General features: G+C 41.1%; 1 protein-coding gene across 4 annotated transcripts in view; it reads left to right on the top strand.

Moving 5' to 3' along the window:
* unc5a (unc-5 netrin receptor A) overlaps positions 1-25,721 on the top strand; it is a 163,259-nt gene that overhangs the window by 123,275 nt on the left and 14,263 nt on the right. For 2 of the 4 annotated variants that reach the window (XM_017426695.3, XM_017426693.3), the window contains 6 exons: positions 383-547; positions 6,964-7,152; positions 7,911-8,210; positions 12,029-12,116; positions 12,582-12,750; positions 14,818-15,051. In XM_017426695.3, the coding sequence (XP_017282184.1) occupies positions 383-547; positions 6,964-7,152; positions 7,911-8,210; positions 12,029-12,116; positions 12,582-12,750; positions 14,818-15,051 (1,145 nt within the window). Of the gene's footprint in view, positions 1-382; positions 548-6,963; positions 7,192-7,910; positions 8,211-12,028; positions 12,117-12,581; positions 12,751-14,817; positions 15,052-25,721 lie in introns of all 4 variants that reach the window. The other 2 variants (XM_017426694.3, XM_017426692.3) reach the window with 1 other exon arrangement.

Below are 25,721 nucleotides of genomic sequence, written 5' to 3'. Positions count from 1 at the left end.
ATTTGCATCTGATTTCCATGATGAAAATAAACAATGAGCGAAGAAATGAGACAACCTGGCGTTCCTCAGCAGTTTTACACGCTGCGGTTTCCCTGTACAGCTGCTGGATTTTAGTATGAACAAGTGGATTTGCATGTCTTTATAAGGTATCAAGTCCAGGTTTACACTTTCTAACAAATGGTTTGGACAGGATGGCAACGTGCAAATATACCACTGCTTTTGCATCAAAATTTTATTGTGTAATTGTGGGGGGGAAACAAAAAAAGTTGCAACTTTTTTCATTGAAACTGTTTAGCTTGTTTTCAAATCATCAGTCTAATTTGTGTAAACTAAATTGTGTGTGTTGTAAAGTGAAACTGTGTGTGTGTTTGTGTGTTTCTAGTGGATGGAGGCTGGAGCGAGTGGAGCAAGTGGTCGGCGTGCGGCGCAGATTGTTCGATGTGGAGGAGCAGGGAGTGCACCCAACCCTCACCCGGCACCGGGGGCAAAGACTGCCAGGGGCTCGACCTCCAGTCTATAAACTGCACCAGCGAGCAGTGCCCGCAGAGTGAGTGCAAAACCGCCCACATACAGTAAACTTTATTCTCACCGTTTAACTCTAAAACAGTGGAAAAGATGAGGGTTTAGACGTGTTATTCACCTTGTTTCTGATCTTTTAATTACACGGTAATTAAACACTTTAATTTAAATCATGAAAACCACTCGTATACTGAAAATTTGGTAATAACAGTCAGGAATCATTTCATCTCACAACTTTATTTCAATAAAACAATACATGGATCCCCCAAAAATTAACCAATTAGCCCCTAATAAGAGGCTGTCTGAGAGTAAGTGAGGAAAAAAAGTGTTTCCCGTCATGCTTTTTATCTACTTTTAAAAATTTTCCACTTAAGAATGAAGGAGCCACTGTCTTCCTTTCATTAGATCGAATAAACGTCTCCTCCTTTCCCATCGCGTCATCTTTTAGTGATAAACGTTTAAGTTCAGAAAAGAACAAAAAGACTGTCTTTCCCATCAGGCACATGTTCACACATTAGGTTCATCTGTTGCCCACCGCTGGCTGTCCCCCACCTGGGTGACCTTTTCAGGTGATCATTTCTAATTAACACCCATGCGAAACTTGCTGCTAAGATAATACACCACCTTGCCACGCGGGTCTGCACTGTGTTGCTCTCTGACCTATTAATAGAGGCGCGAATTGAAGCATCTCTCAACTGATTAAAACACAACCTGCCAGAGAAATGGCCATGGGTCAAATTGGCTATGAAAACACACATAGCAGGGGTGTGTGTGTGTGTACACTGTGATTATTCTCAGGGGTGTAAATGCTTTTGTGTTGCACTCTCATACAGACACAGGTCGCTGGCAGGATGCCTTAGTTTATGTGTTCTGCCGGCTCCTCCATGTGTCATAAAAAGTGCATGTTTATTTTGTCGGGAAGAGAAACCACAGAGCTCATAAGGCCAGAGGAGAAAGAGGCACCGCGGGGTCCGATCCTGACCAGATGGACATGAGGAGAACACTCCATCATTTCCCACAGATATCAAAGACAGAAACATATTGCAGCTTCTCATCCAGAAACCAAGAGGGCGGCGTCTGGAATAGAAAACGCTAAAAATAGTTACTCTTTGGCTGATCTGCGTGGTAAACTCTGAAGTCCTAATGGGTTTTCACTTGACATGAGCCAATGAATTAATAAACTGAATTATGCATCTTGCACTGATTGACGTGATCAAATGGACTGATGCATGATAGGATGGCATGGGGGCGATCTACTGTATGTATGTGAATGTTGCATTTTGTATAAATGTTAGCAGCACACTATGAATGTGTGTGTGTGTGTGTGTGTGTGTGTGTGTGTGTGTGTGTGTGTGTGTCAAGCAATAGCTGAGTTTGGCTGGTGCAGTGATCCAGTGAGCTCAGTCGGCCAATCATCAAAGGTCAGCAGCTCCTCCTCAGAGAGGCAGGAAATATACACAAAGATGCCAGTTATTGTTCCTCAGACACAGACACACACACACACACACACACACACAGATGGAGTCACTCAGTTTTTATAGTGACAGTGTAGAGCTGAGCGCTGGCCTCTGAAGAGTGCCTGTCCCAATCTGTTCCTAGCAGATGCGTTTCCATTGACAATTGCTGTGTGAAGTATTAAAATAAGCAAAGTAGCAAAGTGGTTTTGGCTTGTCAGCAGCTCCCAGACTTCAACCATATCTGCAGGCTATTAGCTAAGATGGAAAACATTTCCCTGAAACAAAAGACATCCTTTCCTTTCGTTGTAATTGAAAAAAAAAAGAAACAAACTGCAGAGGAAGTCACAGTCACAATAAAATGAAAGCTTTGCTCTGTCTGAGGAACATCTCTAAACTACTTCATTACGTTAAAAGTGACATATGTTAGATGAGGTGATTTGTTTTGGCCTTTGCACACACAAGAACTAATCCAAAGTCCCCGTTTTGTGTTACAGCTGGGAAACAAACAGATCTGATTCAAGCAGGATCATTTTCATAAAGCAAACAAGTGAAGCCAAAGACGTAGCTATGCAAAACCAGCGCAGGGAAATGCTAAATGTGCTGGCACCGTGCCCGAGCCGAAATGGTAGACAGGTGTTAGAGGGCACAGAAAGGGTAGCGGGCGAAAACAAAAGTGCTATTATTCTCAGGCACGGGAAATTAGAACAACATAAAAACAATTATTTGGCTTAATGTGCGTAATGAAGGTAATGAACTTAATTTTCGGCAGCATCCCATTCTGGGGTGTCAGAAATAATTGGGCAAAGCACATCAAGCTATTAATTTGTTTTTAGCCAGTTTTTTGGATTTTTGGAAGCTAATTTGATGGCAAAGCAGTCAGCGTTTTTTTTTTCCCCCTTTATGAGTTTGTTTGTCAGAGCAGGGTCATGGGCTATGTGAAAAATAACCGGACATTTATTGTGGGTCATATTTCACCAGGACCCGCTGAGGGATGGGACGACTGTATTGTGCAGATAGTAATGGCCGCGTTCACTTTGAGAGTTTTAGTAGCCATATTTCCCTGACCTTAAGAACTCTAGGGTAATTCATCTTCAGGCGACTGACTAAGATTGGCCATGGGATGAAATATATTCTCATGTCTCCTGATAAATGCCCAGGGAGGAAGCACGGCAGGCTCCGAAGCTCTTATTTATCAATGCAGCAGAGAGAAAGGAGCAGGTACAGAGAGGTGGGGACTGTAAGATGTGGACGTTGTGCTGACTGTCAATACAGCAAGAATTCAAACTTTAACAGAGACCAAATTCATCGCCTCAGAGGAGATGAATTATACGAGCCCATCTCAAGTCAGAAACTGATCCCTAACCAGCCAGCCCTGGAGCAAGTCTGAGGAGCTGAAGCTGAAGGCTCACAGAGAGTGGAACAAACAGAGATTGGCCTGCGGTCATTTCGGACAAGAAAAAAAAAATCATCACATCTCCAGATTAACCACAGGCAGGTGTCAATCATTATGAGAGGTCGCAGAACAAAGAGATTCATAAGTTCCTTTCCAGCAATTAAGTCAAGTAGAAAAAGGAGAATGGGATGATGGATAGCAAGGAGAAGGAGAGGTAAATTTGTATGAGTGCATGGAAAAGAGAGGGCACTTTGGAGAGGGACTAAAGTAGAGCCCATCCAATTATAAAACCTGATTAGCTGTGTCAATTAAAAGTGTGATGGATGTCCTTTCAATTATTGGCTGGCATCATGGAAATCAATGAACGCGGGGCCAGAGGGAGCTGAGGGCGGTTGCAGTGAGCACTGGGATCATTTTGCTGTGACACCTGGTGGGTCAGATAAAACTTCACTCAGTGATGCTCTGATAAGACACCGGAGATTACAGTCAGAACAGAGGAGGAGAGGGTTGAGAAGAGGAAGAAAGAGAGTGGGAGGTGAGTGCTCTGATTGACTGCCTTTATTGTTACGGTGCGAGAACTCTGTTCATGGGGAGAAAAAGAGTAGAGATATTGGATCTTTGCATCTAAGGTTAGGCAGGTGTCTTTGACGTGCCCTCAGAAAGCAAACAGCAATCTGCTAATGTGGATCAGAAAGCATCTGGCTCATTTCTCTGCTGACAGCTCTTGCTTTCGTCTTTTGTATGACCGCACGACCTTCAGCGAACTACAGATCTATCAGTCCAAATATCACAGCATCGTCCAGCCTTTGACTCACTAAAACAATTGGATTTGGGAACTTTAATGGGAGGTTCAGCAATAGTCTCCCCTTCCTGTTTCTTCTGTAGCTCATTTCTGAAGGTTTAGTCAGGTTGCTCAGCGCTAAGCACTCTCTGTACCCTCCTGAGGAAACAGTGGAATCAGAAACGACGAACGGCACATACATAAACGGACCGGCAAAACCGGTCCATTTATCTATGCCACAAGTGTGTTCTGTGCATGTGTTCTTAGAACAAAACCCACAATCTTGTGTTTATCTTTAGCCGGTCATTCACGATTGATTACTTGTCAAGAGATCTCTGGCTGTACGCAGGGCTGCCATAGAGGTTAGCTGAATATAATTCCACTACTTAAAGTATCAGATTGTACCGAGATATTCACCCATGAAATAGATTCTGGCATTTCTTTTAAAGTCCAGGGTATGTCACTCTGAAGAAACAAGTTTTAAGGCAAAGGAAGAAGGCAATGACTAACAGATAGAAAATAGTGAATAAATATGAGAGACACAAAGACACTTTTTCATTTGAAAAAAATTTCACCAACACTAATCAAAACATGACAAATATGTGCTTTTATATCTAAGTGCAGTTCTTGTTTAGCATTAGGAAAAAAATAAATACAGTGGTAAATGCAGTGATACAATGGCTCAAGTGTTTAATGAGGTTTATTTTCGACTCAAACCTTTTGGACATGTTGATGAGATGCAGACTGCACGCATGCTGTCAGTCAGAGACACATTCTGCCTTCTTGTTGGCCTTTTTAATTGTGATTTTCCTTCTCGTACATTCGTTCTTGTCTTCTCGGTTCTGTTCTGCCCGCCTCCTTTTGTTGTCAACTCAGCACGCGCCAGCCTGCAGCACTTTAACCTTTTCTGTTGTTCCCCGTCCCTCAAAGCTGCAGCGCTCAATGCGTCCTCCCCTCCTTGACTGTGTTCAGTTGACAGCACTACGCCCCAGTGGCTCCCGGGGCACAATGGCCTTCCACAAAGGCCTTGGGAGCATCCTCCGCCACCAGACTCCAGCAGCGCATGGAGACAGCTGCAGCAAACTCCCTTCTCCTACAAAATACACACATCTGCATGCACACACACACACACACACACACACACACACACACACACACACGCGCACACACACACACACACACGCACACACACATTGTTTTTTCTTGGCTGTGCTGTCATCTTAATACTGTTCTTTGGGAGGAGAATACTCCTGTGCTTTTATAAAAATAGTCAGTAAAAAATAGAAATCCCTAATTTTTTTCTCTTCTCGGGTGCGGGTGCTTCAACACCTAAAAGATAGGAAATGTCAAGATGTAGGAAAGAAAGTCATATAGTCTAAATCTGGCCATAAAATAAGGAAAATGTGTCAGGTGAACAACAGCACATGATATCTTACAATGTCTTTATTTATTAAACTAAAACTAAAAGCAAAAAGTGTGTAAAGCAAGAAGTAGCAGACAGCTTTTGCTGATCAAATTCACTTTTTTCACCACAATGTTGGAGTGTTAGTATATCTCTAACAGCAAAGGATTTAGCAATTTGCTGGTCTGGAGTATTCAGGTGTGTGTTAACACACTAAGCAGAAATGACATCAGAAATGAGCTCAGAAAACCAATTATTGCTGCTTGTCACTCCTGGAAAGGGTTTAAGGCCCTTTCCCAAACAATTTGGTGTCCATTATTTTACAGTGGGAATTATTCAAAAGTCAAAAACATTAGAGACAGCTGCGAATCTTCCCAAGAGCGAATGTTCAAACAGGTTCACACAGTTTCTCTGAGCATCACACAGCCTGAGAGGTCAGGCTGTGTGATGCTCAGAGAAACTGCAACAAACTCCACCAGAGCTACATCTCAGAGTCTCCTGGTCTAATTTACATGATAAATAATAAAGTCCATGAAAGTAAAATTTACAAAACACTCAAAAAACTATGGCATTTGGAAATGTTGCCAGTAGAAAACCTTTGTCTGTAAAAAGCATGGCTTATGTTTGCAGAGTTGGATCTGAACGAACCACAAGACTTCAGAAAAGACCAAAGAGGAAATGTTTGTCCAAAACCAAACAGGGGAAACCAACTATCATTCACAAAGGTGGAGGGTTGATGATTTGAATTTGTTTTGTAGTTACAGGATCTGGGCAGCTGCAAGCATAAAGTCAATTATTAACTTGATTAAAAACGCCCTGAAATTATTTTAGGGTCAAATGTGAGATCATTTGTTTGGTAGTTTGGCTGAAACTGAGTTGGGCATCAGGACAATGATCCATAACGCAGCATAAAATCTCAAACAGATTTAAGTTTGCGTCTTCATGAATGAATTAAGGCATTGCAATGATCCAGTCCAAGTCCAAAAAACTAACCCTTTGGTGATTTTTCTATGAATTTAATATCAAGAACGTCAAGCAGAAGCTGACCAGGCGTCAGACTGTTATCAGACATTTCTTCTGCATGAGACCAGATCTTATTTTGTTTTAACATCAGTTAGCATGATGTGGTAGTACCCTAAAGAGGCATTCCCACAAATCCTAATGAACAGAAGAGGGAGACAAAAAAACATTCCTCAGTGATCTGACAGACTGATGCAGTCAGACTGCAAGTTAAAAAAGTATTTCCCAAACTATTTTTTATAGCTCAGATTTCATCTCATTTTGGTTATCTAACATAAGATTATGTTTCTCTTTTCTTTGGATCAAGTAAGAAACAAAACAGTGTTGCAATAAACAGCACAATGGGTGTTTCGGTCTTCATTAATTCCTTCTCTCCATCCTTCTCTTGCAGCCGTGAGCGGGGCCGAGGATGTGGCGCTCTACGTGGGCATGGTGGCCGTGGCCCTGTGTCTGACTCTGCTGCTCATCGTGGTCGTCATGGTCTACCGGCGCAAGAAGGAGGGCCTGGATGCTGACGTGGCGGACTCGTCCATCCTCACCACTGGCTTCCAGCCTATGGGCATCAAGCCCAGCAAGCCAGGTGTGTGGGCGCCACGGCCACGCAGGCCTCCCCACAGCAGTAGGACACTGTTCTTTGTTCTACCCTCGTGTGTCTGTCTCGCCACAGTAACCGTGCAGCATTCATCTACATGTACCTCTAAACTCGTTTGTTTGTGCTATGAACATGTTTACAGTGGTTTGTGGTGCAAGAAAGATTTATGATACATATTTGTGTTTGTGTGTGCGCGCTACACAATGTGTTTATTTGCCTGCCTGACACATTATGTTTTGCCACCGCCTCATTGTGAGGAAATGTACCCACTCTGTTTACTGCCTGTGTGGAGCCTCTGAGATTTAACAGCGAGTAATAGAAATACAACTGTCTGAGGTGGATGGAGATGTGGAACTGGGCTGCAGTGCCTGTGATTCACCATGAAATAAAAGAAGCTTTTATGCATTCTGGATGCTGAGCTGCATCCGAGTCCTGTTTGGAATTGATTGTGTGGTTGCTAAAAAGACAGACACTGATAGAGGAAGGGAAGGGGGGGGCAGGAATTGACTGGGTTTGGGTAACATTTGTGTTAGCGTGCTGTCAAGTGTGTGCGTGTGCTCTGTATTCTGAACCATGTGTCTCTTTCAGTATTTGTTTCAGTTTTCTGTGTGTTGCAACAGCTTTAGAGTGTGAGGTCTGTCTCTGTAATGTAGGATCTCCACCCAGCCCCCCTCCACACCGCCACTCACAGAGATTCACACGTTGCTTTTTGTTTTTTCCTATCTCTGTTTTCATCATCAACACAGAGAACTCCCATTTGCTAACCATCCAGCCTGATCTGACAACCACCACTACCAGTTACCAAGGCACCCTGCGCTCGCGCCACGACACCGCCGGGAAGTTTTCGATGACCAACGGGCCTCTGCTGGACCCGCTGCCCAACGGCTCGCACACGCTGCACAACGGCAAGCTGAACCCAGATCCTGCCGAGTTTGTCAGCAGGCTGTCCACTCAGAGCTACTTTAAAACCCTCCCCCGGGATGTGGCCAACACATCGTACGGGACCTTCAACTTCCTGGGTGGGAGACTGACTATCCCCAACACAGGTGGGCTCTTCATTTTAGATTTTCTAATAAAAAGTGTCCTTTGTTACTCCTTAGCTTTGAAAGGTGTTGACTCTTTATATATATATATTTTAAAAAGTTATAAACAATCACTTTGTGTGTCCTGAACCTGCATGTTTATGTTCTCATGTTGTCATGAAGATTTCAGAGTAAATATTACTGTAGGAACAGAACAACTAAGAAGCATTTTGTGACATCTTAACACAGGGATTAGTACTGTGAAGATACTATAACTGACCTGTAATAAAGCTGCTGAAATGCATGATGTAGAGTGAGAGTTCAACAGAGCCATAGTTTATCATAACTATCACGTTGTATGTGCTGCTAATTTGAAATCTTTACATTGTGCCTAAGCTCACAGATCAGAATTTTATTATCTTAACAAGCAAATTAGCATTTATAACTGCAGTCTCTCATTTTAATTCCTTATATAAAAAAAGGGTAAAAAAAATCTCTTGTTTGAAGCAGACTCCTCTCCAAGTCTCAAGTCTCGGTCTGGTTATTTTTTGCTCCAGAGTTTTCTTAACCCAAAGGGAGCTTTTTATATTTGGGTTGATAAAAGCTCACACAATCTCTGTATCTTATTATTTATGACTTGAGATTTAGTTGTTGTCAAACCTAAGAGCACTCAATATGTTGTTGTTTTTATTTTATCGTGTGTTCTTTGTGGCACAAGGAAATAAACTAAAGTACACACATATATGTCCACCAAAGAAGTTTCAGCACTAGAGATGGTTCTTAATTGGTTTGATGTCTAAAAAAAAAAAGTTTCCACTGCCAGAGAGCAAACTCACAGCCACGTCATGACATCACTTAAAATGTCTCTTCCAATAAATGTCTAATTGTCCCTCTGGAGGATTGCTGTGTAGGAAATCAGTTCATCTACACAAATCACAGAGTTTGTCTTGTTATTCTGGTAAACGGATTCCCTAACATCGTTAGTATAGTTTATAAAGTTTATTTTAAACAACAGTGGGTGTTTGTCTTTACATCGCTAACTGCCCTTTCTGATCCCTGATTGGCATTTATAAATGGTGCTGCAAACAGGAGTTATACCCTCGCTTCAGTTAGGATCTGCAAGTACCTGCTGGTGATAAATTCAGCTGAAAACACTCGTCCATTTATTCTCTGTACCTGCTTGAACCTGTTCAGGGTTGCAGTAAGATGGTGCCAGTCCGTCACATGGCCACAAAGAGTGAGACAATCAGTCACTTTCACGCTTATGCCCAAATTAGAGTCACCAATTAACCTTACGTTCTTCTTTTTTTTTTTTTGGACTATTGTAGAAAACCAGAGTACTTGGAAAAAGCTCATGAATGCACAGGGAGAACATGCAAGCACCGGTTATGCAGCCTGTTTGAAAAAACAGTGATTGTGACTTCTCAAGAATGTTTTTCTAAACTAAACAGACTAAAAGTAAAACTAATTCTGAATTTTTTACGCAAGGTCACAACATTTTCTTAGGTTCATGGTCTCTGTGAGCCCGCCTCCAGCTCCTTGACAAAAGAAGGTTTTTGATCTGACCCAGCTAAGAGTTGGTGGGAACTGGTGCTAAGCACGCTCTGGCTCTGGTGGAGCACTGGAACCCATTTGGAGGTGTAAATAAAAAAAAAAAAGCCATATGGTGCGCAGAAGTGCAGCGTGTCAGTTGCTGTAGTTAAATTTTGCCCTGGGGGGTCCGTGTAGTGTTGTCAGTGCAGGATGATTGTCATCAACATTGCCGACTGATTGAGTTTCCTGTCTGCATGTTTTTATTCTTGCAGCTTCTGCACTTATTTGTAAAAGGAACTGGAATCAGCTAAACTCATTTTCCATATTATGTGAACACAAATTTCCCTATGATATATAAATTAGACTATAGAGACAAGATGGGTTTTATTTAATGAAAGTTTCTATTTCCAACATTGTAAGCTTGTACCTGTCAGGGACATTTCAGTAATCCTCTGTAGGCTGTTTTTTTTACTGCTAAACTTCAAGCAAACAAGGCATGTATCATCTAAATAATTTAGCATCTGGTGCTACAGTATGATGAGACATACTGTGAGAAGGAGGCTGTTTTATTTGTATTTTTACACCTGTTTTAATGTGTCCGACTGGATGTTAACAAGGAGAGTTTATTAGTAACAGCTGAGTCCTAAAAACATCTCATTGTCTCATTCAGACCTTAAACTTTATCTATATGGAGTTCCTAATGAGTATGCACCAGGATAACTCACAAATAAAACGTGCTGGATCTTTTACTGAAAATGAAAACAAGCAGTATTTTTTGTCGAGGATATAAATTACTTTAAGGAGGGAAAGTTGCATCAAATGCTTACTTTTAATCAGGTGATTAAGGAGGATTGTGGGCAATAAATTTCTATGTTTACCCACTTGATTTAAACCTGAGGCATTCTTTTCTCTGTGATTATACCAAAATGTCACATCAGATGTTAATGTGTTTAAAAAAAAAAAGACAAATCAACCACCCAGCGAATGTAGGATTTTTTTTTTTTGTCTTTGTGGCATCTGAGATGCATAATTTTCTAAAATGCTTTGTCAGTAACCTACATTGAGACTTTCCTGGCATGAATAGTTGAAGTGAGTGTTCAGTGCAGTGATGAGATGAGATGAAATGAGTGTGTGCCAAATGCATTGTGCTCAGAAAGATCCTTGGAATAAAACCTTGAAGAAATTATTCCAATTAAGCCTCTGACTAATGGCAGAACTGGTTGAAATTATAGTCCGTGTCCAAATGTCAGTTGTGTACTAAGAGCAGCGATGGAGGAATAAAATTACTCAAAGTGAAGATTATTCTGATACATCTTATAGTTTTTGCTTTTCCTCCTTACAGTAGCAAAAATTACACTAGAAGACAGTATTTCTGTTTGGCTCTTTGTAGGCTGTCCAGATTAGCAGAAAATGACAATATCTTGTGGAAGAAAAAAAAAGCTTTTTTTGCATGTTTTCTTATCCACCTCTCTCTCTCTCTCTGTGTGTGTTTCCTTTGCCTGTCTCTTACAGATATTTTATGCATGGATTAACTCAAAGCCATGTTGACTATACCACACATTGGCACACGCTTTCTCAAAGGGACACAGGAGCAGAGAAAAAAAAAATCTTTCACTTGCATACATCCACTCAAAGCTATTCTGTCATTTATCATCGTTTCAGAGCGATGTGTTTTGTAGATTCAAAGCTGTGAGCATTCAAACACCTTCGCCTTCATTCAGACAGATGCTTTTTTAACAGTAAACAGACCCAGTTTAAATTCCAGAGATTGTTCAAACTGTGTCACACAGTCACTAGTTGGCCTACATTTAAAATGACATTCTGAGGGGGTAATTTTGGCACAAGAATCCCAACATAAAAGCTGCAGCACTCAAACTGCTTCAACAGCTCTCCGTATTCTCCGACGTGCATTTGAAGATACTCCTGGGGAAGTGCAATTTTCCTGGAGTAGTCTGTTCTATGGTCTCAATTATCTACTTGGTGGCAGACGGAGGACATTTAAACTGCGATGCAGCACGTGCTTTTGTCTCAGCTAATTGTTGACATTGGGGACGTGCGCCGCCGCCGCGGCTGCCGGTGCACAGATTTACATCTGCTGCACCTGAAGGAGGCTGCCTCTGACCTTCAGAGGAGATTTGGTTTTTTGTTTTGTTTTTTCAGCTGTACAGTTGTCTTGTGGGCTGGCTTCTTTTGTGAGATGACAAAAGTGTTGTTCAGTCAGAACAAATGAGCCTGTCCCCCCACTTGCTTACGCTTTCCCCCCCACCCCAATCCTCCTTCTTCTCTCCCTTTGTTGTTATTTGCATTAGGAATCAGTCTGCTCATTCCTCCCGAGGCCATCCCCAGAGGAAAGATCTATGAGATTTATCTCACTGTTCAGAGGAAGGAAGATTTAAGGTAGGTCTGTTTAGCACTGTCTAACTGGCAGTCTTCCCTGAATGCCACTAGGCTGTTTGTTTTGATGCTCCACTGTTCCATTAGGAAAGGCTTAAGAGGCTGTGCCAGCATTGTGGAGGAGGGATGTAAATAAATAACACAGCCTTTTACAGGGATATGCACTGTTTAAGTTAAATGAATTGTTTGGAAGGCAGTGTTTATCTGGCCTGCTGCACTCATCCTCTGAAAGCGCAGTCATCGCAGCCCACTGTGATACTGTTATGTTATTGCTCAGTCGTCACATCTTCGGTGAGTCCAGCAGGCTTTAATTATTCTTTGTTACAGCTGCTAGATAATTTGCCGAGGTGACAGTATCATATTCTGCTTTCAAGAGACCAGTAAATTCTCGCTAATATCTTAATAATTACAAGCACTTTGTCTCAATTCGTCCGCCTCCCTCCCCTCTCTCCGCTCTCCCTGGCGTAGGTTACCCCTGGCCGGCTGCCAGACCCTCCTGAGCCCCATTGTGAGTTGTGGCCCTCCGGGGGTAGTCCTGAGCCGGCCGGTTATCCTCAGCATGGACCACTGCTTTGACGCATGCCTCGATAACTGGGCCGTCCGCCTGAAGAAGCAGAACTACGAGGGCGCCTGGGAGGTGAGAATACACTATAACTCCAGCACAAATCCTTTGTAGAAAAGACAAAGTTGCCAGTAAGTTTTATCTGTAAAGCATTACTGAATCTATTGATTGCTTCTGTGTGAAAAGTACAAACTTTTCACAGTCAGGACTTGAAATACACACTCTGTGCTGTGTATCGCAGGAAGATCTGGCTCGGCACTCCTCCACAGGGTTTAAATTATATTGACCATCAGGATTTTTTTTTTTTTCCTCGTTGAGCTAGAACAAAAGCCTCGGAGCACCGGCTCTCCTCAGCTAAAGGGTTGCTAGGCAACATGTTTGTGAAAATAGAAATTCTCTAAGCAAATTACTGATCCTCAAAGTACTCTTCTGAGTGCTTCTTGACCATTTTTGACTACTGGTTCCAATTACAGAGTTCCTTCCCCGTTTTTCTAGCCATGAAATTCGAAAGCAACCAGAACTGCCAGGCTGCAATTGGACAGAGTTGAGAACAACCTTTGGTGTTCACTCACTCACTCACACACACACACTCACACACACACCTTCGCACAAACAAATGTGGTTCGAGGCAATAAACCCATCTCAACAATCCAGAGAGATTGGAAAGAGTGCTGTTGGGCTTTGGAGTGTTACTAGGTCTTCTTTCATGTTCGATATTGTGCATAAATTATTCAGCCTGCCCCCACCCCCCACCCCCACTCTGCGTGGCAGTGGCGGGGTGTCTGTGGGATGGATTGGCCTGTCTGAACCAGAGGTTAGACCAGCACTTTTAATCATCAACCCGACCAAATATAGCCCAACTACCTGACTGTGTGGCCACTACAGTAAAGAAGCGCCAGGTGGACGAGAGAATGAGGGTGGAAAGAGCCACAGAGTGTGACAGAAAGGACAAGCAGATGGGGTGGGGTGGGGGTGGGGGATAGAGATGCAGAAAAAGTAGAAATCTAGAGAGAAAAAAAAATGCACAAATGAACAGAATAAAGAGGGATGGTGGGAAAAGAAAGAAGGAGAAATGAACTGCACTCAGCATCGTAATTGAGCCGCCTTGCTCTCGATTCCACTTTGAAGAAATATTAAGATGATGAGAAAGTAAGACTCCATTGTGGTTGCATAGAAAATGAATCGTGTCAATACTAATTCCATTGATAGTGTCTGGTTGAATCGATCCTGCAAGGGCTCACTGGGCATTTGGCAGGCAGGATTCTCTCTTCAGAGTGATTGGCTAATAGGAAGAGTCAGTCAACTGGCATGATGTGATTTTAGAGAAAATGTTGTCACCTTGAGTCCAATTTGTCTCCATTAAATCAGCCAAGAGAGCAGTAGAATTATCTCATAAAAAGCCATCCTGTGCTGTGGTGGAATGAGATATTTTCACAACTCTGTCATCCTCATTAAGGATGCTGTTGTGATACAAAACTTCAGCTTCCTGACAAAGCCAGAAAATCCAAGGTGTTGCTTTTTTCAACATGTTTAAATCTGTTGGGTTTTTTTGTTTTGTTTTGTTTTTTTTGTTTTTTTCCTTCCACGGTGGCAAATTAAAGAAGCAATTAATTCCTGTGCTGCCTGTTAGTTTTTTTTTAACACGTTTAACTATCAGGCAACAGTATTGGTTTGCAGATAAATTGGCAAGTTGTTTTCACCTTTCCTAACAAATCTCAAACAAACATGGAAGGAAATTCTGTCAATCCTGATAATCCAATAATCACTGCACCTCCGCAGTCTTTTATTTCTTCAGAACCATTTATTCTTTCCCGGAAGCCATTCGAGTCTCCTTTCATGTCAATTGAGTACCTTGTTCATGCATTATTAAGTAAATTGATGGCCTTCTATAGGATGTGTGTCTTTGTATGAGGGGAAGCGCGTCTGTGTGTCAGTATGTAGTAAGGGGTTCTGAGGTGAAAAGGAAAATTGAAGCAAGTACAAAGTCCTACTCAGAACTTCATGCAGCATTACCTTGAAGACTGCTTAGATGTCACGCAGCAGGAAGAATATAGTTTGGACCCTTGACAAACTTGCTCCCACACATACATATAGCCAAACATAAATTGGGTGCTTGACCTTGTAGTTTTTTGCCTCCTTCAGGACGTCCTGTTGATGGGGGAGGAGCTGGTGTCGGAGCCTTATTACTGCCAGCTCGAGGCCGAGACGTGCCGGCTGTTCTCGGAGCAGCTGGGAACGTTCGCTCTGGTGGGAGAGTCGCTGCACATGGGAGCAGCCAAGCGCCTCAGACTGGTGCTCTTCTCGGATGCGTACTGCTCCACTCTGGAATACAATATCAGGGTGTACTGCATGGATGACATACAGGACGTCTTCAAGGTAAAGTGCCACTGCCTACTAATCTGTTTCACTGGGAGTTCTGTAGGCTGGAGTTGCCGTAAGTTAAGAATAGCTTTGGTAAATTAAATAATACTGTTTTATTAGAAACACACCAGTCATCGTTTTCCAATTTCCGATTTTTGTACAGCTCTGACAGCAATGTATCTATCTTCAGCATGATGCTTTACGTTATTGGTGGTTAAAATAAACACTTTACTGTTTGTTCATAATTTAGTGTTCGCAGTTAACAAATGTACAGTGTGTGCTCTTTTGTCTCCGTAAACCTACAAATTATACTCTCTGGGTTATTAGACAGGTATTTATACAAGGAAACTCAATAAAAAAAAATCACAATAATATCCTTTAGAAGTCAGATTATAGATCCTTAACTTTATTCTCACACCTCGAAACATCAAATCTTTTCACAGGAAACACTTCAGTTTAAAACAGTCTGCAGTTGTGTCCAATATAAATGTTTGTAAGGAAAGAAAAACTCTAACTAAAGGCTTATTTATGCTCAACGTTTAATACGAAAACATATATGTTGTCCTCTGTGTTCATTTTGTGTGTTATTTCAGTACATTGCCAGAGAGCTTGTGGATGCATACGCAGCAAACAGAGCAGTCCCGATGGAAATCGTGGGGGCAGTGTTGCACAGTATATCTAATGTACGACCAGCTAGAGGAACAAAGTAGATAACAGAAATGGCTGAACCGTTTGAAGAGTCTGTGGAAATGTATTATCTGTTGAGCCCAAGAGAAGAATTCTCCATCCACATCCCGCAAAGTATTTAATGGTTGCACAGACCGCCACTGTCTACTCTACTTCTTTTTAGAGGATGTGTATTATCAGGATCTCCTCCTCCACCGTCACCATATTTATTGTCTGAAACTGACCTCGCTCGAAAGTGAACTCTGACCTCTGCTCTGCCCTCTAGTGGATGTTTTGTCTAACAACCACGCCGGTGTAAAACACGCGCGGGGAAATAAAGTCTGCTTAAATTGGCCTTCAGGCTTCATCTGCAATTTTCTGGGTACTTTTTTTAAACAGATTTTTTTTCTGTTTATTTTTTTTTTTTCTCTGGCCACACATTCAAACAAACCTTACCTTGAAGTAACTGACTGGTTTAATCAGGCTTCGAGGATAAATATAACTATCATCAGCATAACAATGAAAATTTATCCCATGTTGTCTGATAACTTTACTTAATGGAAGCATGCAGTCTATAAAGTAAAGAGTAATGATCCAAGCACTGAACCCTGGGGAACTCCATGAGAAACTTTGGTGTATGAAGAAGATTCATTATTAACATTTACAAACGGGAATCTATCTAATAAATATGATTTAAACCATTTTAGAGCTGTTCCTGTAATCCCAATATCATGTTCAAGCCTCTTTAATCAATTATTGTGATCAACTGAATTAAATGCAGCTCTGAGATCTAACAGGACAAGTGTGGACACAAGTCCACTGTCTGAGGAGGAGAACATCATCAGTAACTTTCACCAGTTCTGTTTCTGTGCTATGATGAGCTCTAAACCCTGACTGAAACTCTTCAAACAGATTAATTTTATTCAGATGTTCATACAATTTAGTTGCAACTATTTTTTCAAGAATTTTTTAGATGAATAGGAGATTAAATATTTTTCTATAATTGGCCAGAACCCCTGAATCAAGATCATGTTTCTTAAGTAAATGTTTAATTACAACAACTTTCAAGCTCTGTGGTACATAATCAGTCATTAGAGACAAATTAGGCAGATCCAAAATGGGGACATTAATTAGGGGAAATACCTCTTGGAACAGCCTGGTTGAAATGGGATCCAGCAGACATGTTGATGGTTTGAAAGAAGCTATTGTTTTTGACAATTCGGAAAGCTCAACAGGACAAAAACAGTTCAAACACAAATCAGGTTCTTGTGACACTTCCATAGCTGCCTCATCTGACAGAGAATCAGAGGCAACAGTAGGAAGGATGGTGTGAATTTTCTCTTGAATTAAAATAATTTTATTTATAAAGAAGTCATCACTACTTAGCGTTATCGGGATAGATGATTCAACAGCGATAGGACTCTTCATTAGTCTAGCTACAGTACTAAACAGAAAGCTGGGGTTAGTCTTATTCTCTTCTATTAAAGATGAATAATATACAGTTCTGGCTTTACAGGGGGCTTTCTCGTATGGTAGCAGGCTGTCTCTCCAGGTTCAATATAATTCTTCCCTGTTAGTGGAGCGCCATTTTCTTTCCAACTTTCTAGATGCCCGTTTTAAAGTAAGTCATTCTAAATTAAACCAAGACTGATCACTTTCTTTTTCAGAGGAGCAATTTTATCAAGGGATGTTTGCACTGAAGTTGTAATATTATCAACAAGATCGTCTAAGTTGCTGCTCTCTGTTGCATTTTTCTCCAAGACAAAGGACAATAATAATGGAAGACATTCTTTAAATTTGGTTACAGCGTTCTCTGATAGACATGTACTATAAATACATTTCTTCTCAGTGGCTGTGTGGTCAGACAATGTAAACTCAAAGGTTATTAAGAAATGGTCAGACAGAACAGGATTGTGAGAATATATGATGAAGTCTTTACTCTCCATGACATATGTCAGAGCCAGATCAAGAGTATGATGAAGAGAATGAGTAGATGTGTGGAAATTTTGGGTAAAACCAATTGACTCTCTAAAGGCTGTGTTTAGGCTATCACTTTCAACATCTACATGAATATTGAAATCGCCCACTAATATGACTTCATCAGTATCCAATAATAAGTCGGCAAAGAAAACTGAGAATTTAGACAAAAACTCAGAGTAGAGACCTGGTAGACGATCTATATAACAAGAAGTGAAAGTGCTTTTTCTGATTTTCAGTTTGAATGAGAAAGACTAAGGGTCAAAGTCTCAAAAGAATTATAACTAATAATTGGTTTAGCATTAATCGAAAATCCTGACTGAAAAATAGCAGCTACTCCTCCACCTTGACCTGTTGTTCTAAGAACAGGAAAATTCAGATAATTAGCAGAGGTGTCTAACAAGTATGATTCCTTTATAATAACACAATCCTCCTGTTGTAGCCAGGTTTCTATAGGACAACATAAATCAATTTGATGATCAGTTATCGAATTATTAACTAACAGAGACTTGCAGGAAAGAGATCTTGTGTTCCATAATTGTCATTTAATGATTTTTATTTTTTTGTTTTGGTAAAGTAGCTGTGTTTATTTTTATAAGATTTTTGTGTTTTCTTTTTCTAGAGTTTGTTTTCGATTTATTTAATTTGGGCTGTGGGTGAGCTGACAGTTTCATTGGGGGTTTGGGATAACAGAGGAGAAGCAGCAGACTTGTGTTTTTGGTCTTTGTTTTACTAAAACAAAGACCAACAAAACATAATGGGCTTGACATGTTTCGACTGTTTTTAACATTTTTTTTGCGTCAAGTACAATTAGTGCAATTAGCATTACTAACTATGGCAGAAATCTGTGTTTTCAAAGCTCAAAAGGATAAAAAAGAACAACTTTTTTGTAATTCAGCCTTCCTGTTGTCTCCTGAAATCCGTTTGATCCTAAAGTACTTAAATGGAAATCCTCAGGCTCCAGATGAGCAGCAGATGTACTTGAATGCAAAATACAGTTTCTATTTACGAGCTTCGTACACCTTTTGTGCTTCTTATGACTTTTATTTTTCAATACTTAATATTACAAAGACCCACGGTAACTCTGACATGCTGCAAGGACAAATTAGCTGCTTAGCTATGATGAGTTCGCTGACTGGGGGGGGTAAATCTGATTTTTGAGCATTAGATCGGTCGGTCCCCGGTCAAGCTGAAAATTGGCTGATTCTGATCACCAGCCGTTCGAAAGGTGCATCCATATTTAATGTGTATTTGATGGGGGTGTGTGTGTGTGTGATTTGTGGAGACGATCAATCATCATCTCATGAAATTATGCAGAGGTGTGTGTGTTTTGTGGGGATATCTATAGTAATGTTTCATGTCTTTCATAATGTCAGGGGTTCTGCTTGGCTGCCGTGGGCCATAGGTTTCCCATCACTATATTCAACAGCATATTTCACTCCTTTTTGTTCCCCTCCTCCACATGGACAGAGTATAATCAAGCACTAATGCCTGGCTCCCTCCCCTGAGGACTGCCTCTGAGTAGCCTGTTAAGATTTCATTTGCATGGTTAATTAGTAAATTAAAAGGAGAGTCTGTCCCAATCTTTTCCCAGCAACCCCCCCAGTGCTCCCTTTAGTTCTCTCCACTCCTCTCGGTCTCTCACAGAACTGCTCCTCCTCCGCTGTCACCACCCACAGCCACAAGTGCCACTTCCACTCGGAGCCACTTCTGCTGTCTGTAATGGCTGACCTCCTCTTGCAAAGGTAGCGGCACGATCTATCGATGGCTGTGGGACATAAACAGTGGAAGTCATTGAGAGTTCACGCTGAAATTAGCTCACACATTATCCAGGAGATGACGATGAGTTGAAAACTGCACAGGCTCTGGCTGTGGGGGGTGGGAGCTACAAAAACCTTCTTTAATGTCCAGGACTGTGCAAAAGTCTTGGGTCATCTGTTCTTTATATTTTTGCTTCATTTTTAATGGCCTGCATGGCTTGCACTTGAATAACGCTTTATCTAGTCCAAGGACCCCAAAGCGCTTCACACTACAATCACTCATCCATTCATTCAACCATTCACACACTGATGGCGGTAAGCCTCATTGTAGCCACAGCTGCTCTTGGGTGGGCTGACAGAGGTGAGGCTGCCATCACACCGGCGCCACCGAGCCCTCTGACCACCACCAGTAGGCGAGGCGGGTGAAGTGTCCTACCCAAGGACACAACGGCTGAGACTGACGGAGACTGGGGGCTCGAACCGACAACCCTCCAGTTACAGGATGAACCCTTACCTCCTGAGCTGCTTTGGATCAGTTGTAAAGATCCACTAATCTTTTGAAGTGGTCTAGACCAATAGTTTCTCAGCTTGTTTTTGTACTTTGGCTGCTTTTTAAGCCACTTAAGTTTGACTTCAAACATAAAAAGGCTCCTAAATTCAAGAGATTAACCAGGATTTGTGTCGACACATAACGGACAACTTCGCAAGGATCCGATTTAAATCGGATCTTTAGCTAACTACGAGCTAAAGAGCCGATGGCTAGCTAGTTACATTACAAGCATCCTGTCACAAAGACACAATTTGTTATAATGTTTTAGTTGAATCTATGAAGAATACATAAAATAAAACAGTCTGACAAACATAAAATTGTATTTTTGCTCCAACAAAGTGATTCCCAGAGAGGTATTAGCCAGAAGCTTGATGTACAGCAGATGAATCGTTGCTGCAGGCAGGCAATATGAACTGCTCCACAGTAGGTGGAAAAATATTACTATTATAAATATAAAATGACATAATAAAACTACTGAATAGATTTGTTCAGTTGTTTTCCAAGTTCTCACTTAACTCTTGTACTTCATGTAAAAAGTAAAACAAAAAAAGTAAATATACCAGCAATATTATCTGAACAGACAAGAAATTCACGTTACATATTTTACATCATATAACATTAATCGATCATAAAAAACCTTTAACCAGATAAATGTATTGTGGGATACAAATAAACTATAATATAATATATGTGTTTGTTATATGCATTTTAAGTATTAGAGAAACGTTTAAATAGTAACAAAAATAATGTCACCTGTTTTCATGGTTCAGTAGGTAAGCTTTTACTGTTACTGTTTTATTTCATAAATAAATGCAATAGTATGGAGCCATTTAAACTTATAAATGAAGGTATGCAGAATAAACAATAAACCAGATCATTATTAAGTACAGTTTATGTTTTCTCAAAAACACCCACAGTAGTAGTATTACCCTCCTGCTGCCCTTGGGTCAAAATGACCCCCAAGGCCTCAGCAGGAGGTTAACAATCCAATTTAACTTTATTTCAAAAGCCAAATTATAAGTCAGTCCTTCTTTATTAATTTGTTAATGAATACAAAATATAATTTTCTCTGCTATGATTTATTTTTACTCTTTATTTCAAGTTCAAAATGTATCAATGTACCCAACATTTCTGACTGTGAGGTAGTCTTAAGGCTCCATCATGCTCTATAAGAAGTCAAGAAGTCTGTTCGTGGTCACCTGGTTGCGGGACGTTGGTTTTCTCACACCCCTTTCATCGTCCATGAGACACTCAGATCAGAACTCCCGAGAAGCTCCTCCCTCCTCCTACAGCCTTAAAACAAGTTTCTTTCTGCTGGCTTCCCAACTCTCTTGTCCTTGTTTTGGATCAGCTGTATTTTCTAACAGCTGCTTCTCGGCGGAGCAGCAGAAGCAAAATGACTCCATTAAAGCTCACCGGTTTTAACACTTGGCGCAAACCCCTGTAAGAAACAATTCAGCTTCTTGCATCAAGAAGCTTTGGACAAAGCTGCTACGAGAAAAAAAAATAACGCAATTTTGTCACGCGACCACATGACTGAGATCCGACTTCTCATGGAGTACGACTCCTGCTTTACTCTAGGGAGCAGTAGAGGTGACGTATTTCCACCAACCTACAAGCTCTACATCTTACACTGTCTGCATGTCTCTCAATGGATCAGCTGGAGGAAGCTGCATCTCTCAGGTCCTGTAAGGTCTTTGATGGATTTTTTTCCTCTACTTTTTAAAGGCGTGATTTTCAGACGCTGTTTCTCTGCTGCGGATGCTGTTTTAAGGCCTGACGCTTCGACTTTCAAGCACACGCTGCACACTAGGCTGTCATGGTCAGGTACAAAGGCTGGACAGGAAATGAGTGGAAAAGCAGCCAAAGTCCAACGAAAAGCTTTGAAAAACCTTCACAGTTCTTGAACTATCAATCAAGACCACTTTGAAAGATTACAAAAGCAAAATATAAATATTCAGCATGGGGATTTAAAACTTTTGCACAGTGCTGGACATGCTGTATATATTTTTGTGATGCTTTCTCTCCACGTTTAAACATCAAATCACTGCTGTAATTATGCCAAATGCATATTAATGTCAACTTGGCAGAAATGAGCTGAAAACTGGATGAATTCTTGGCTCGATATCAACCTGTATGTTGACTTGCATTCAGTTCATCACTTAACCCGCTGGTGTTTTGCTGCAGTGTCACTGTTGAAATGACCTTGTGCATCCTGTGTGTTGGATGCAGAAGGCTTTCAGAGCACAAAAACACTTTCCCTCTGCCTCTCCCTCTGGCTAGCTCTTGTTCTGCTGCTCTCCGTCACTCTCGGCCAGGAAAAGGACATCTGAGCTTGTTGACTCCAGCACTCGCGCTGCCATACTCTGCAGCTCCCTCGACGCCCTTGAGTGCATTANCCCTTCTCTCACACAACCTGGTGCTGTGGTAAGCCACGGCGTCTCCAGGGCTTTGTAGTTTTTAGTGAGTGATTTAAAACGCGGCCCTCACTGTTTGGTAATCTCTACTCCGTGCTGCTCTTGGTGCCGTTATAAAGGGAGCAGTTCATTTTGGCGACTGCTTTGAGTGGAGATTAAACTTCCCTGGAGAGGTTGGTCCTAATCACTATCTTTAAAAAAGCACCATTTATGATTAGACTTTCACTCTGGCCACCATTAGAGTTGAGTGTAGCGTGCAGCAGCAGTAGGTGGTACGGTGGAGTGGTTGATGTGCTGATGTACAGTACACCTTCAGCATCTGTGAGGCTTATGGCAGCATTTCTGCACCTTGTTTTTTTTCCAGGCAAGAAGCGAGCTATTCATGAATTAAACAAGCTGTACTCTTGATTGGGGGGAAAACTGTTCAGAGGCAAGAAAATTTCAGACTAAAAAAGGAGGCTGAGCTGTTTTCTCCGTCACTGGCTGTCACTCTGCTCTGACAAGCCTCCATCAGGCTGGATGACAGCTACACACATGCATCCACACTTAAGCCTGCTTTACTCTTATCTCACTAATACAGCAGATTAGAACCAGTGGTATTGTCTTTGATCCTGAGTGTACGGGAGCTCTGGGGAAATAGTGACATTTCCGTCTGATGCTTGCCGTATGTTAGCGGGGGCTCTGCCGGGACCAATTAAGTTAATATTTAATGTGCGTCCCACTCTTGTTAGGCCCGGCCAAGCCTGGCACAGCAGCTGAGGAGACATAATCGCCGTTTGGTAGCGCCCTCGCTGTGCACTCGGGTGTTCCCAGCTAGACCAGTGGGAGAAAGTCACTGATGTTTCGCCATCTCACAACTGACAGAATCACCTACAGCGAGCCCAGGCTTTCGGCTGAGAACCGAGACAGCTGAGACACCCATCACCAACATCTAATTAACCAGAAAGGTGCAAACAGAAATGTCTCTCCAGGATATAGTGCAACTGCCTTATTTATATTTAGCTGAAATATTTGGAATTTGAAATTTTTGGGGGGTATTGAGTGTAAAATCCTCTGGATAGTTGAACAGATCAGTGGGTTTATGGATAACTAAGTTTTCCTCCCAGGCACCCACATGTCTGTGTTTTGAGGCCAGTGTTGTACCTTTAAAAAAATAATAAAAGATGTAGAATGATTTGTAAACCGCCCACGTTGTGTCAGATTTGTTTTTTCAGAGGTTGAAGAACAAGTCAGTTTTTCTGCATTGAGAGGGATTTTGTTTAGACTTTTGAGGGATCATCATAAGCTCCTAATACAACAGAGTTTCTGATCAATTTTTAGAATGATTTTTATTTTTAAACTGGTACTGCAGCAAAGCGGGGAGAAGTTGGTCTGGTTGAGGTACCTCTTTGAGGAAAAAGCAATGCATTTTTCCTCATCTATTAAATGCACAGTGCTGTACAGAAGTTTCAGACCACCTGCCATTTCTTTTTTTTTTTCTATTTTGCTTCCAAGCAGCCAAACTTTTGTAACTTTTTTAAGTGGTCTCAATCAATAGTTCTTAGGGCTTTCTAAAGGTCTTTAAAGTGTATTTTGGACCTCGGCTGCTTTTTCACTCATTTTCAGTTCAGTCCCTGTACCTGACCATAACAGCACGTTTGCGCTTTAAAAAACAGGGATGTGGAAAGGTGGAGGACAAAGGAAGACGTGTTATCGCAGATGAACGCTATCTGAAAGTCGTGTCTTTAAGAAATGGGGAGGGGGGAAACAATCAGCAAAGAGCTGACACAGGACCTGAGAGATTCATCATCCTTCATCTGATCATCTGCTGCGAGCTTTCAGCTAACAGCTCTTTGGCAATCACCTTGTTGGTGCTAAAATACTATTTGATATGTCAAACTGTGTTCACTTTATTTTTCAGAGATTCAACTAATGAAAATTGGAACAGATTGACTTTTTTATGACATGCTGCTAATAAAGCACCTAAAGATCCAATTAAAAATGAGTTCCTTGCTAAGTTGTGTGTTCTGGGTTGACACAACACTAGTTTAGGAACCTTTTTATGCCTGAATGATTCATAGATTAGAGGTAAATGACTCAACAAACGAAAAACATTCATTTGAAAATAGTCGGATACAAAAAAACACAAAAAACACAGGCAACCAAAGTAAAAAAACAACAACAAAAAACTCTTTAAAGATCTCCAGAGAGCCTGAAGAACTATCACTCTAGATCACTTTAAAAGATTAGAAGAAAGTCTGAATCACTGGAAACAAAACAAAGAAACAAATGATGACTTAAGACTTTTGCACAATACTGGATTTTTCTCTTTTTTTCTCCATTTTTACTTGCTAAAGACCTATAATTTCAGTTTATTCCACTTTAATATTTTCCGTACTTTATTTACTGCTAATTACTGCAAGTATTTCTTTGCATTTCATTTTATTGCTAATTATCAAACGTTACCGTTTTAACATATTGCAATCCAGACCTTGTTATTTTAAATGTGTCATCTTGTTAATATTTGCTTTTGCTTCAAGGTACCTCTGCGTATTAAAGTACAGCCTCACAGAGAGGTTACCACATTTATGTTGACTTTTAATTTGTCTTCTTTATTTATTAATGTCACGTTTAAATTGACATTAAAAATGTGGAAAAAAAAAACCTTTAACTCTACTTTACCTCAGACAGACTTCCTCATCAGTCCTTGTAAAGAGGTGAATGCGTCCAGCTTTTGTCTTTTAATTGTCGCAAGGATAAATGGGTGTTTAATTGCACCTCGTGCTGGTTAAATTGTAGCTCCAGGATCCTTTTGTACAGTCTTTGACCTCGGGAGATTTATTCTTATTTGGTTTTAAAGGCCTCATAAACTGTTTATGACATTTCCTGGCTATCTGTTGAGCAGCCAGCTACATCTGAGCAGGAACCTTTTTGCTTTTATGTGTCAGAGGAAGGAAAAGCAGCACATACAGAGCGTAATACAAACAGCCTTTCTTAGCCTTCCATCAGAACAGTCACTGGCAAAAAAAAACTCAAGCCAAAAAAAAAAAAAAAAGAAGCATACAGCTCAGTAATTGGTGGCATTAAGTTAAACAAGACAGTCAGCTTTATCACTAAGCTCGGCTGTGAAATTGTTTCCATATTATATTTTTGCGCTCCTGTGTGCTGTGTTTCTCTCTCATCCGGCTCTGTGATTTATCAGGCCGAATGTGCATCTTTTCCCTAGCAAATACAGTCCCCCCCATTTATAACAGAGCAGACAAGTCCCTTCTATTTGTAGTTATTAATCAGAGTTGACTGTAGCGGGCACGGCCACTGGAGCTCAGACTGATAGAC

Source organism: Kryptolebias marmoratus, linkage group LG9 (genome assembly GCF_001649575.2).
Source record: "Kryptolebias marmoratus isolate JLee-2015 linkage group LG9, ASM164957v2, whole genome shotgun sequence".
Lineage (NCBI taxonomy): Eukaryota > Metazoa > Chordata > Actinopteri > Cyprinodontiformes > Rivulidae > Kryptolebias > Kryptolebias marmoratus.
This window is presented reverse-complemented; position numbering and strand designations above follow the sequence as displayed.